Genomic DNA, 15014 nt, shown 5'->3' with positions numbered 1-15014 from the left:
TATATACTCGCCAACCCTTCTTCCCCGAGGAGGAGGAGGAAGGAGGGAAAGCACAGTGCTCAGTTCCAAGTAATGGCAGCCACCACAGACAACTATTAGTCTTGCTGGGCAGTGACCTGGCTTGGTGGTTTGGATCTCCTGTCCCTTTCGCAGAGGAGACCATCACCAAGAGCAGGTCCCCTTCGCAGCCTTCCAATAGCTGGGAGCCCGGGTATAGCAGCAGACAGCCAGCTCTCAGCTTTCTGCAGTCCTGCCCAGGCTGAGGGCCACACCTAGCGCGGCTCCATGACAGACTTGACCTTGACAATGGAGCTTTGCACTCTGACCTTACTCAGAGGCACCAGAGGTTGGCCAGACAGCCTAGGAACTGGGGGTATCACCCCCCCAAAGGAGATTCACTGCCTCTCCTGTCTACCTTGGGCCACCCTCACCCAGTCACTGCCCGAACAGTTACTTCCATAGTCTTTTTCACAAGGGGCCTTGGGATGGCTGGGTGAGTGCTCCAATCACCACCGTGGTGATGGCCGTTAGTGATGTGCAAGTGACAGGTCTGGGTGGTGCTTATGGACTCCGCATACGTTCCCGCTGACCACCCAGACACCAGCTCCACTGCAGTCTGAGAAACTGCCTTTTCTGTCAACTACTGAACAGGAAGAGTGTCTTGGGATTGGGAACTTGGGACAAGAAAAAGCAGGGTTGTTCCCTCTTGCTTACTTTCATAATGTCCTGGTGTGTGGGCTCCACCAAGATGGTAACTAAGCCATCTTTTTCTTTCATTATGAAGCAAACCCTCTCTATTGGGAGGGGAAGACATGCCCTTGTGTACATAAGACTACACAAAACTGGCACCTAACATTAAATGCTAGGCCTATACCTTCCACCTCTAACAAAATTACAAGTTAAAGGAACTTGGAAAGTAAAAGTTAGACTGCCACGGCCTCATATCTAGGCTTCAAACTCACTGGACCCAATGTTTGTATATATGTTGGACCTAATTCTTATGGGACCAACATGCAATTCCTACTGTTCTCATCTCTGAGGCTTCCTGAACCCCAGCACCCCACAGCATCTTTGGGTCCTGAGCTGTGCTGCATAAGGAACATTCCTGAATTTCATGTCTCAGCGGAGGAATTCCTGTGTCAGGCCACAGAAACCAACCAGGCATTTGGGAGTGCTTTGAGTGAGCATGCTCAGTGCTGGGGGTGTGCACATTTCCTATCACTGGGGTCACCACCTACTGCTGACAAAAGCACCCCTTACCCAGCTGCAAGACTGCTGGCACACAGCTGCTCTTCCTCTTCGACTGGTAACCCACTCTGTCACACCCCCACGTGATGTCAATTTTACAGCATTCTTAGAAGGCAAGAAAATATTATCTGAAAACCATATGCAATCAGCTAGTCGAATATGTAAGGCCCCCAAATTGAAAAAAAAAAAAAAAAAACCCCATCAAACTGCCACATTAGAGCTATCTGCCACTGCTGCAGAACCTCCTTGACAGACCAAAATAGCACTAACTCTTCTCTAAACTGGCCTGGCTCTCTAACATTCCCAAGTCCCCAAAGATGCCAACATGCCATGCAAATTCTTTGTTTCATCCCCTGCGCAGCTCTCCAGTAACACCCCGCACTCTGTTTTACCAGTACTTCAGAGTGTCTGCCACACTGATCCTGCTTTATAAAGCAGACGGGGAGAGGTCCTGTTCCTACAAACCGGAACAAACTGCCTGTAAAGACCAGTGAAGCCTTCCACACTCCACGGCTCACACCCACCTCTCACGTAAAATTCGAGTCAAACTCGAACCGCTCTATTTAACCCTAAATTACCAATAGTTGAGAGGCTTAAATTCAACCCTAACTTGTCTTCTGAGCAAAAAAAACGCCTAAATTGAATGAGAAATGATGCTCAAGTTAAAATATCTACCTGGACAAAAGAGCTTTTCCCCCAAAACTAGAAGGCAGGGGGCTTGGGTGTGAGCAGCTCAGCAAGAAAGTTCACATTCTTAAAATAGTCAACTACAAGATAAAGTAGTTCTTGGGTGTTTCTGGATTCAGGCTACAGTTGACTGTCCTCTCCTGCTAGTACTACTCCTCTGTGTTTTCACTTACCTGAAGGTAAGTTTGGAATGAATGTCCTTTGAAGTATAACCCCTGCAAAATTCTGAGTGGCTGAAATTCACTGGCTTCCTTTACAGAGCCTTGAAACCCCAAGGTTTCGGTCACAGGAATGTGTTGGCCCACCTCCAAACCAGGGGTGCTGCACTCGTTTTATGGGCCTATCTGTCCAAAGGGGCCCAGGACAGCAGCCTTGCCACTCTGCTGGAGGGCACCAACCACCTTTATTTCTAATGGAAATCCTTTCATAAAAGAAAATGTGCTTTTGCATATTTAACTACGGCCAGAGGAAGGTCAAAAGCACAGCGCTGGGGCCTAGCCTACCTGTTTCCCAAGGGCCTTCAGTCTGCACACGCACGCTCACGCACACGCCCCAGGACGGGGGCAGGTGTTCTAAGGCTCACTTAGTCCGCCCAGCCCTCCATCTCCCATAGAATGTCTGCTGCTTTCTCAGGAGGGGCCTATAAACACTCACTGGGAAAAGATGGACTTGTCCTACGTGAAGCCCCAAAGACAGCAATACTCGAATGACAGGTCACCTCTGCTGTCTCCATGCACAATACTCCTGCCTTGCTACAGGGCAACAGCGCTGGTCCTGCCTTGTTAACAGTCAATAAAACCTCAGAAAACCCCAAGTCCTCCCCAGAAAGGAATCTTTTCCAAGTAAAAACAGTGGTAAAAAGGGAAGAGGGGACCATCTTCTGTGCCTCGGAAAACTGTCGGTTGGGGGACTTACAACAATTGGGGGATTTATAAATCCAAATGCCCTAGTGCCACATGCAGAATGTTCTTCCTCCTAGTGGTCTCAAACAGCCCCCAGATGCAGTCGAGGGCCATGTACCTGCAGCCCCCCCAATCCTAGCACACCGGCACAGGAGTAACAGGAGTACCTGGCCCTGCACTGCCTTTTTGCTAGTCCTCTGCTCCACAGGTGTCAAGTGCCCCTCTGTCCCCAGAGTCCCACCATCATCAGGCTACACTTACAGGATGTGACAGCAGCATTTTTTACACTTGGTCTAGGCTCAACTATATTTTTAGTTACCCCCTTTTAAAAGCCTCGAAAGACTATGATGAATTATAGATCAAATGCATACAGACTAAACTGTTAATGCACCCAGCCACGCCTGTTCCCACTTATTTCTAAACAGCCAGCAGATCCAGCAGAAAGGAACAGAGGGAAGAACTTGACAGCAACTTTAACTCAAATTTCTGGTGGATGTTTTTAGACAAAAACTGGTAAAAGACTCTTCTTTCTTTTTATTACAATCTTCAAACACAACTGGACGATCAGAATTTCCTATAGAAACTATGCCCCTCCCACAAGTCACCAGATGACCCAATCCCAGTTCTTCAACGTGGGGAGGAATTTCTCTTCCAAGTAGGTGGCAAAGGACATCAAAGCTTAACACAAGAAAAGGCAAGTGATTGAGGTAAAGCCATAGAATTTGCAAAGGTGACATTTTAGTAAGACATTTTATTTCTCTAAATGTCAATTTCCTCATTTCTGAAATAGTTTAGACAAAATAACTGAAACCAACTATGAGGCCAATTCACAAAGTACGGATGAGCACAGGCTTAGCTAGAAACCACTAGTAGTACACGTCGGGCTGGAACACCTTACCTGAAACCTGTGATGGAGGCCTTGATGACGGTCTCCTTGCAAAACAAAGGACATGTTTGAGATGTCCGAAATGCATTTCCAATCTAACCAATGAAACAAATGGTGACAGGTGATACCCCCAAGATGACAACATAGGTTGTTCCTGATGTTGTTTTCCCTCACGAGAACGACTAACAACAATTCATGGAGGAGACACCCCTGAGAGAATTCTAGAACACGGGGTGAGGCTGAAGCTCTCCCCTGCACCAGAGACCAGGACGGACGACCTCAGAAGGGCACAAGGAGCAGCTACACACCTACCACACTGCCCCTCCGCAGGCCACAGCAGCACACCGAGGTTCCCGGAGCTGACGGTTCCTCCAGGGGAAACAAAGTGTCCAGGGTGAACAACAGCTGCCTCAGCGTTGAATCGCTTCTTAGGAGCCCCCTTTGATGTCACCCCGCTGGACTGCGGAGGCTAACCACTCAGAGTCCGAGTGGCGAGAAGGGGAAAGGGCCTTGCAACCACCAGCTCCGAGATCTCGGCAGACCGAGTTCCTACCTGTGGCACCCAAGGGGTCATGCACGGCGTAATGACATTTTGGTCAATGACAGACCACATATAGACGGTGGTCTCATAAGATTATAATGAAGCTGAAAAATCCCTATTGCCTAGTGACAGAGACATCATAATGTAGTACAATACATCACTCATGTGTTTGTGGCAATGCAGGTGGGTATAAACAAACCTAATGTACTGCCAGTGGTATAAAAGTATAGCACATGCAATTCCTATGACATCTAACTTTGTGTAAGTACACTGTTATGTTTGCACAATAAAACCGCCTAACAACATATTTGTCAGGAAATAACCCTGTTGTTAAGCAGCTCATGACTGTAATAACCCCAACCAGCCTTTGCTCATCTGCAGAACCAAGGAGATGTCACAGCCCAACCAGGAAAATCAGCAGAGTGCAGATATGCCTGATTTGGGTCCTGCTTGGATTTGCCAGCCATGAAGCCTGGCCTTCCTTTGCCCCACCCACTGCTGAGTGAAGCTCCCAGCCCTGCCTGACCACAAAGGCTGACAAGAAGACTTAGAAGCTGTGTAGCCCAGCAATGCTCGAGCAGGTGAGAGGCAAGCAGAGCTGACCATCTTCAGAGCCAGTGCCACTCACCTGGGGTTCCTTGGCTATGCCTAGGCAGGGGAGTTACGCCATGGACTCACCCACTGCTGAGAGCAGCTCCTGGCCCCTCCCAAACCAGCAAGTCCCTCCCTTCACCGGCATGGGAGCTGAGTAATAGCCCCAACCATTGCTAAGGGAAGCTCCCAGCCCCAAAGACCAAAAAACCTGGCCAGAACACTGAAAAGTTCAGAGTTTGGCAGGCAAAGCTGTTAAGTCTGCAGTGACAACCCAGTGTCCCTGTCTGGCCAGAGAACTTGAGGCCACAAGGAGCCTTATTGGCTTTGGAGCTGGTTCTCCCACTGCACCAGGCAGGTAAACTAACTTCAAAGCATCACCCATTTAAGGTATTTATGGAAGCATAATGGTTACCATAAGGGAAAAACCTATAGTAGTTACACAAAAGGACACAAAGTCAAAGCACACTGTACCAGAAGATAACAAAACACACAAAAGACCACAGGATATGAAACAGGAACACTAGGCATACAAAATAGCCAGAAAACCACAAAAGCAACCGTAAGTCCTTACCTAGCAATAATTACTTTAAATGTAAGTGGATTAAATTACCCAATCAAAATACAAAGAATAGCTGAAATGGATAAACAAGAACCAAATGCCCGCAAGGAAACTCACTTAAACCTTAACAGGACAGACAGACTGAGAATGACAGAATGGAAACAAATACTTTAAATAAATAGTGTCCAAAGAAAAGTGTAGCTACACTTATATCCATCAGACAGAGACAAAGAAGATCATTATATCATGAGAAAGGGGTTAATCCACCAAGAAGATACAAGTATAAACATTTATGCACCCAACATCAGAGTACCCAAATATATAAAGAAAAAAACTAACAGGGATGAAAGGACATATAAACACCAGTAGGAAACCAGTTGGGAACTTTAATAGCCTAGCCCACTTTCAACAATGGCTATGTCCTCCGGGACAGGTAAATCAATTAGGAAAGAACAGATTTTAACACCACCACAGAGCAAACTGACCTAACAGACACATACAGAACTGGTAACAGCAGAATACTCATTCTTATCAAGCACACATGGACATTTTCTAGGATAAACCATATGTTAGGCCACAAAACAATCTTAGCAAATTCCAAAAGACTGAAAGTATACCAAGTATCTTCTCTGACCACAATGATTATGAAAACTAGAAATCGGTAACAGGAGAAAAACTAAAAAACTCACAAACACACAGAAATTAAACACTCTCCTGAATAACCAATGAATTGAAGAAGAAATTAAAGGAGAAACAAAAAAAAAGCACATTGAGATGAACAAAAACATATCAAAGCTTATGGGATGCAAGAAACACAGTTTTAGGCGGAAAACTGATAGCAATAAACATTAAGAAACAAGATCTCAAATCAGCAACCTAACTCTATGGCTTACGGAACTAGAAAAAGAACAAACTGATCCCGAAGTTAGCAGAAGGAAAAAAAGAATAAAGATTAGAGAATTAATGAAATAGAGAATAGAAAATATTAACAAAAGTAAGAGTTAGTTCTTTCAAAGGACAAAATTGACAAACCTTTAGCTACACTTAACAAGGAAAAAAGAGAACCCAAATCAACAAAGTTATAAATGAAAAAGGAGACATTACAACTGATACCACAAAAATACAAAGAAGCATAAAAGGCTATTACACTACAAGCATACTCTAACAAACTGGATAATCTAGAAGAAACAGAAAAATTCTTAGAAATATATACTCTACCAAGTCTGAAATGAGGAATAAACAGAAAATCTGAACACACCAATTACTAGTAAGGAGATTGAATCAGTAATTAAAAAAAAACCCTCTCAATAAAGAAAAGCTCGGGACCAGATGGCTTCACAAGAAAAATTTTACCAAACATTTAAAGAATTAATGCCAATCCTTCTTGAATTTAAAAAACAAACAAAAAAGAAAACACACCCAAACTCATTTTACAAAGCCAGCATTACCCTGATACGAAAGAAAAAAGAGAATACTACCCAGAAATGAAAACTACCCACCACTATGCCGCATGAATATACAACAGATTCAAAAATTCTTAAGGGACTTCCGCCAAGATGGAGGTGTAGGTGGAAGCACTGTGCCTCCTTGCACAACCAAGTTTAAAAACAACAAAGTTTTAGCAACAAAAACGCAGCCAAACCACAGAAAATTGAAGTATACGCAAGTATGACAACAATGAAACCTTCAGCCAAACCGGTAGGAGGGGCAGAGCCAGCAGCAGAGCAGGGTCGGGCAGGAAAGATCCACCAGACCGACCCAGGCATGCAACTCAGGTGCGCCAGCAACTGTGGGCAGATCCCAGGTGTGGAGTAGGGGGCAGACCCACTGAGGGCTAACCATGGTTACACATTCGTGCGCAGATAAACTGGTGAAGGAGCGAGCGATGAGACAGACTGGGCAGGCCCCAGTGGCAGAAAGCGGCAGAGGGGACTGCCATTGTCCCTCTCTGATCCCACCCCCACCTACAGTGTCACAAACCAGCGACCTGGGTGGCCTCTCTCTGACCCACCCCCACATACAGCATCACAAACCAGTGACCTGCATGGCCCCACCCTGGTGAACACCTAAGGCTCTGCTCCTCATACTTAACAGGCATAAACAGATAAAAATAACTCAGAGCCCCAGAGCCGATAAATTGAAGCGACGAAGAAACAGCCAACCTTTCAGATGCACAGTTCAAAACACTGGTGATCAGGATCCTCACAGAACTGGTTGATTTCAGTCACAAATTAGAGGAACATATGAAGGCTAAACTAATTGAAATGAATGGAAATACACAGGAAACCAATAGTAATGGAAAGGAAACTGGGACTCAAATCAATGGAGTGGACCAGAAGGAGGAAGAAAATGGCCAGACAGAAAAGGATGAAGAAACAAGAATTCAAAAAAATGAGGAGATGCTTAGGAACCTCCAGGACATCTTTAAACATTCCAACATTAGAATTATAGGGGTACCAGAAGGGGAAGAGGAACAGCCACGAACGGAAAACTTATTTGAACAAATAATAAAGGAGAACTTCCCCAATCTGGCAAAGGAAATAGACTTCCAGGAAATCCAGGAAGCTCAGAGAGTCCCAAAGAAGTTGGACCCAAGAAGGAACACACCAAGGCACATCGTCATTACATTAGCCAAGATTAAAATGAAGGAGAGAATCCTAGAAGCAGCAAGAGATAAAGGGACAGTCACCTACAAAGGAGTTCCCATCAGACTGTCAGTGGATTTCTCAAAAGAGACCTTATAGGCAAGAAGGGGCTGGAAAGAAGTATTCCAAGTCATGAAATCCAAAGACCTACACCCAAGATTGCTCTATCCAGCAAAGCTTTCATTTAGAATGGATGGGCAGATAAAGTGCTTCTCAGATAAGATCAAATTCAAGGAGTTCATCATCACCAAGCCCTTACTATATGAAATGTTAAAGGGACTTACCTAAGAAAAAGAAGATAAAAAAGATGAACAGTGAAAGGACAGCAAACTCACAGTTTAATAAGAACCACAACTAAAACAAAAGCAAACTAAGAGGACAGCTAGATCAGGAGCAGAATCATAGAAATGAAGATCACATGGAGGGTTAGCAACAGGGGAGTGGGAGGAGGAGAAGAGGGGAGAAGGTACAGAAGGTACAGAAGTAGCATAGATGATAGGTAGAAAATAGAGGGGAGGGCAAGAATAGTGCGGGAAATATAGAATCTAAAGAACTTGAGATAAACTAAAGGGGGGATGGTGGGGGAGGGGGTGTGTGCAGGGTGGAGGGGAATGAAAGGGGGAAATAGAACTGTAATGGCATAATTAATAAAACAGATTTTTAAAAAATGGGCAAAGGACCTAAATAGGCACTTCTCCAAGGAGGACATACAAATGGCACATAGACATATGAAAAAATGCTCAGCATCACTAGCCACCTGAGAGATGCCAATTAAAACCACAATTAGATACCATTTCACACTGGTCAGAATGGCCATAATAAATAAATCAATAAACAAGTGCTGGCAAGGATGTGGAGAAAAGGGAACCCTAGTGCACTGTTGGTGGGAATGCAGACTGGTACAGCCACTATGGAAAACAGTAAGCAGTTCCCCTCTCCAGAATTAAAAAAGGGTCCTGGCTGGTGTAGCTCAGTGGATTGAACGTGGGCCTGCAAACTAAGGGATCGAGGTTCAATTCCCAGTCAGGGCACATGCCTGGGTTGCAGGCCAGTTCCCACAGGGGGACACACAAGAGGCAACCATACATTGATATTTCTTTCCTTCTTCCCTTCCCCTCTAAAGATAAATAAATAAAACGTTAAAAAAAAGGAATTCCAAACTATACTTCAAAAGACTATATGTACCCCTATGTTCACAGTAGTGTTATTTACAATAACCAAGATTTGGAAACTATCCAAGTGCCTATTAGTAGATAAGTGGTTAAAAAACTATGGTATGGGCCCTGGCTGGTGTAGCTCAGTGGATTGAGCGTGGGCCTGCAAACCAGACAATCGCGGTTCAATTCCCAGTCAGGGCACATGCCTGGGTTGCAGACCAGTTCCCTGCAGGCCAGTTCCCAGCAGGGGACGCATGAAAGGCAACCATACATTGATGTTTCTCTCCCTCTCTCCTTCCCTTCCCCTCTAAAGATAAATAAATAAAATATTAAAAAAAAAAAAACAAAAAAAAAACACTATGGTATATGTACACAATGGAATACTATGCGGTAGTAAAAAAAAGAAGGAATTCTTAGTGTTGCCACGGCCTGGATGGAACTGGAGACTATTGTGCTGAGTAAAATAAGCCAGTCAATGAAAGACAAATACCATGTGATCTCACTTATAAGTGGAATCTAATGAACAAAATAGACTAATAGGCAGAACAGAACCAGAGGCACAGAAACATGGAACAGACCGACAGCTCTAAGCGCAGAGTGGGCAGGGAGAACTAGTTGAAAGAAGGTGAAAGGATTAGTCAGAAAACATAAGCATGACCCTCGGACAGTGGCATGGCTACTGACTATGGGTGGGGGCAGGGCTGGGGAGAAGGGGGGAAAGGGAGAAAAACTGGGAGGACTGTAATACCAGAAAAAATAAAATATTTTTAAACAAAATAAAAAGGACTCCTTGTCATGTGCACAAAGTACTTACTGTTTCAGGTTACAGTGACACCTTTTTTGAGAACAACAAACCTTGTTTTTATAATCCACTACAATTTCAATTTATGATATAAGGACTGTAACAACCAACCCAAGGAACCACTACAGACCACAACATTAATAGAAGAAAAATGGCAGTTCGCCACAGAAGGCTGCAACGACCACAGAGATTTCCTGTGAGGCATCACGACTCTTAAGAACCCATGTACTTGATAACAGCTCTCTTGAGCTTAGCCAGTGATGAGGAGATAAGGACACCCCCCACCAGAAGGACCTCAAAGTCAAGCTCCTTGAGGGTGGGATGTAAAGCTGATATTCAGGTTGCCAAGACAACTCCATCCATCTTTGATGGCATGAGACAATGACTTGCAAATCCAAGAGGCTAAACACTGATTTATCCTTTTAAAAGAAAGTATTAGAAAATCACATGTAGTATATCTTTATTGCTTCACTTGCTAATATAAAAGGCACACCTGTGTTCCAACTGTGAAACCCAGGTGCCCAGCAATGTAGCACAGATCACGGTCTCTAACAACGTCCCAAACCCACACTCTGTGGGCGTTGAAGACCAGAGCTGCCAACGACCATTGCCAAGAACGCAAAGAAACCAACTGAATTCACCAACATCTTACAGCTCCTTCTGCAATGATTTTATTATAAATATGTTATTCTGAAATAAACAAATATGGCATTCAAGACTATCCGCAAACTTGTTCTAAAGGAACAAAAGGAAAAATGGAACCAGGAACCGCTCAGAAGCAGAGATAAACAGCAAAGACACCTGCATGCCAGGCTAAATGTCCTTCCCCCAGGAAGTCCCAGGTTAACATGGAACCACATTTCTCAGCGGCCTAGTCAATGGAAGTAAGCTTCGAGTTCGGTGATGTGTACTTGTTCTGTTACCTGAACTGCTGCTCTCCTCAGTCCTAGGAAGTAGAATGGGAAGACAGTCTTCAAATCCCAGTATCTACAAGACAGACCTTGACTTCGTATTTGTAACTCTTTGCTCACCTACAAAACTTCACTGTTTGCCAGGAGCAATGTCCGAGTAGTCCTTTAGCACTCCGGCCATGTGTTCGTTATGAGTCTTAAACCGTCGCTTTTTCTGGGAAGCAGGCTTTTTCCTTCTCTGAATAGGTGCCTACGGGAAAAGGTAAAAACAGAAACGACAGATACTCAAAGCGGTAATGCAGTAAGGACCTGCTAAGGATGCCCAGAAAGCAGCAGCAAGAGTATCTGACCAGTTCTGCTGCCCAACTCACACACACCAGTCCACAGCATGCTCCCAGCCACAAACAGGAACCAGTGCTTTCGGTTATGACCCTGGGTATGTCTCTACCTAGAGTAAATGGACTGGCACAAAAACTTCCCGGAACTATTCTAGACACTAAGGAGATACAAAGAGAGGTAGCAATGCTTTGATTTTTTCATCACTATCATCTGGTTTAAAAATATATCCATCACCACCAATAAGAAAAAGATCAGAATAGGACAACACACAGAGATATGGCAAAATTGGGAAGTGGGTGGACACACAGACATTTGTAATTATAATTCTCTATTCTTTCCAATACCTGAAATTTTAACACTACATGATAAAAATCGATAAGCTAAACAATGACAGAAAACCATAAAGTGCTGCTATTATACTAATTTCATGGAGATCACTGGTAGCCAGTTTTTTTTAAGGAGTCCTAAAAACTCACTGAAAATATACACAGTCACAAAGAAGGCAAGTTACACAGCCTGATGGCAGACAAGGAGAAGAGAGAGGTACAGCAGCTAGAGTCTAGAGAGCTGGTGAACTACTCCTCATCCAGGCTTTGCCCTTGGACTAACACAGTTAGCTGACTGGCTGGTACAGACAACTTCACAGGTCTTCATTCCACTAGGAACCCCTCCTCAGAACAGGATTTAGCACTACAAAGACAGTATTCTCTGGTTCCAAAGGGATCTGAAAGTCAGCAATGACAATTCAGTGTGATCAGGACTAAGCGAGAGCCAGGCACCAATACTACAGAGCTCACTGGAGCGGGGCATGGAGAAGGTGCACAACTGAAGCCTTAAAGGCCAAGAACAGGACCGGGAGGTGAATATGTGAGCAACTGGCCAAGTTCAGAGCAGCTGGAGCCTAAGAGCAGACACCGCTAGGACAGGGACAGTCAGACGGGGAAAACTCTTACATGCCTGGGGAGCAGCACTTGACGGCAGAGACCTGCTGGCCCTCCATAAGCACATGCTGATCTGGGTTGCGACGGACCAAGACCAGTGGATTAGGGCACAGGAAAAGCTGAGAGGGAGCACTGACTACTGGTTCTTCAGAGAGAATGGAAGGCGGGCTAACAGTTCAAAGAACAGAGGAGGGCATTTCTTTCTAGCGATTACATACCACTTTCTTTGGTCCGGATTCCTGCATGGAAGAAATACCCTGTCGCTTCAGATATTCTTCAATTTTCTCCTCGTCCATTGAATCCACAGTGACACTCCTCCACAGTTTCTGAAACTCTGTACCAATAAGACAGTAGTTAATTGTACAACAGATGTTTACAAACTACTGCACCTCAGTGATTAAAATTCAGGCTTCAATATAACCCCCTCCAGCCTACAACAGCACATCTGAGATTTCATTATAAAAACAAAGGAAGTAAAACAACTTTCAAATTCTGGACAATGAGCAGCAGAAGGGCCTGAGAACTCGATCTGCAATCTTGCAGACCAGATGGGTAATCTTCTACTTTGAGAGTCTGGTAAATGAAGGGCCATGTGCATAAGGCCTCCCTCCCTGCTTTCCTGGGGAGGAGAGGCACTCGACACTCTCCTTTTATTCCAAAAATCAGTTCCTTCCATTGACACAGTTCAAATCCCTGCTCATCTCCCCTGAGCTCAGTACACTCCATTTCTTCTCCTACTGGTAAAAGATGCATAGGGACCATGGGAACCAGTTTTATGCTGAAACGAGGAGCTGAAACAGGTCACAGCCAACCCTTGAACAACATGGGTTTGAACGGCCCGGGTCCACTTAGACACAAATTCTTTTCAATTAAATACATTAGAAAAACTTTGAGATTTCCAACAATTTGCAAAAACATGCAGACAAACCATATAATTTTCTTAACATTTTCTTTTTTCTAGCTTATTTAATTGTAAGAATACAGTATGTAACACATATACAGAGTATATGTCAACTACTTATATTATCAGTAAGGCTTCTAGTCAATAGTAGGGTATCAGTAGCTATGTTTTGGGGGAGTCAGAAGTTACACTTGGGCCCTGGCTGGTGTAGTTCAGTGGATTGAGCGTGGGCCTGGGAACGAAAGGGTCACCAGTTCGATTCCCAGTTAGGGCACATGCCTGGGTTGCAGGCCAGGTCCCCAGTAGGTGCTGTGTGAGAGGCAACCACATATTGATCCCTCGTACCCCCACCCCGCCTCCTTCCCTTTCTCTCTCTCTAAAAATAGATAACTCCTTTTTAAAAAGTTACTCTTTTTTATTATGTGTGTGTATGTGTGTGTGGGGGGGGGTTGAAGCTTGAGTTCCCGTGTCGTTCCAACTTCAAGTAAATTACACTGCTCACATGTAAAGATGTTACAGTATACTCCCTCCTGCCCTCTGAGCTATTGTTGTCGTCAGTTTTACTATTACTTATGTGCTAAACACAAAATATACATATATTTTTAAAGATATTATTTTTATTTATATTTAGAGAGAGAGAGGAAGGGAAGGAGAGAAACATCAATGTGTCGTTGCCTCTTGTGTGCCCCCAAGTGGGGAACTGGCCTGCAACCCAGGCAGGTGCCCTGACTGGGAATCGAACCAGTGACACTTTGGTTCGCAGCCTGCACTTAATCCACTGAGCTATGTCAGCCAGGGCAAAAACATATTTCTAATATTTTTGTTTTAAGCAGCTATCTTTCAGAACAATTAAATATTTAACATTTTCGGGGTAGAAAACCATGCACTTCCTATTTGCCTTCATCTACCCCATTTAGAGCACTCTCACTTATTTGCATGGACCCAAGTTACTGTCTAGTACCACATCCCTTCTGCCTGAAGAACGTCCTTAGTGTTTCCAGGACAATGAATTCTCTCGTTCTGTAATGTTGAGAGTGTTACTTTGAAAGCAGTTCTCCTTCATTTTTGAAAGACTTTTTGCTGACTATAAAATTCTCAGTTTAAAAGTTTTTCCCTTTTGGCCCTTAAAATATAGCACTGCGCTGCTTTTGGTCTGCACTGTTCCAAAGGAGCAGCTTTTTCCTCCACCTTCAACACTGTCATCTTCATTCGCCAGCAGTTTGGATATGATATGCTTTTCTGTTGTGTTAAGCAATTACCTTGTTTCAGGTATTCTCTGGGTTTCAGGTATTCTCTGGGTTTGTTGTCTATCACTAATTTTGGAAAGTTCTTAGCCATTACAGCATTTTTTTCTGTCCCATTCTCTTTCTCTTCTCCTGAGATTTTTAATTACACATTCAGAACACTTTACAGTATCTCAAAGCTAATGGATGCTCTTATTTTTTCATGTTTTCCTCTTTGTATTTCAGTTTAGATCATTAGCACTGGCCTATCTTCAAGTTTAAAGATTCTTTCCTTGGTTATGCCAAGTTTACTGACAACCTTATTGAAGACATTCTTTGTTCCTGTTACTGTGATTTTCATTTATGGAACTGTCATTTGATTTTGTTATGTTTATCTCTTATGCCAAAATATCCTACCTGATCATGCATGTTGTATGCCTCTCCTACTGGAGGACTTACCACATTAATCAGCTATTTTCAATTGCATGTGAGAGAGCTCCAATATCTAAAGTGTCTACGAATATGGTTCTGTCAATTCCTTTGCCTTGAAAGTACACTGCTTTCCCATTTCTTTTTATGCATTTTTTTTTGAAAGCAGGATATCCTCTGTAGGACAGCAGGGAGTGCAGTGAACAGTTTTCGTGCCTGGATCGGGGCACGCCTTTCCTTCTGCTAGAT

General features: G+C 44.0%; 1 protein-coding gene across 2 annotated transcripts in view; it reads right to left on the bottom strand.

Moving 5' to 3' along the window:
- Positions 1-10669: 10669 nt before the first annotated feature.
- Positions 10670-15014, bottom strand: part of GTF2E2 (general transcription factor IIE subunit 2) — a 45373-nt gene continuing 41028 nt past the window's right edge. The window contains exons 7-9 of one of the 2 annotated variants that reach the window (XM_037128888.2): positions 12431-12546; positions 11053-11182; positions 10670-10967 (exon numbers count right to left, since the gene is read on the bottom strand). In XM_037128888.2, the coding sequence (XP_036984783.2) occupies positions 11063-11182; positions 12431-12546 (236 nt within the window). In that variant the 3' untranslated portion in view covers positions 10670-10967; positions 11053-11062. Of the gene's footprint in view, positions 11183-12430; positions 12547-15014 lie in introns of both variants that reach the window. The other variant, XM_037128887.2, reaches the window with a different exon arrangement.

This window comes from Artibeus jamaicensis, unplaced genomic scaffold (assembly GCF_021234435.1).
Source record: "Artibeus jamaicensis isolate MK-2021 breed Jamaican fruit bat unplaced genomic scaffold, CSHL_Jam_final scaffold_833, whole genome shotgun sequence".
NCBI lineage: Eukaryota > Metazoa > Chordata > Mammalia > Chiroptera > Phyllostomidae > Artibeus > Artibeus jamaicensis.
Note: the sequence above shows the minus strand (reverse complement) of the source record. Positions and strands in the feature narration are given on the sequence as shown.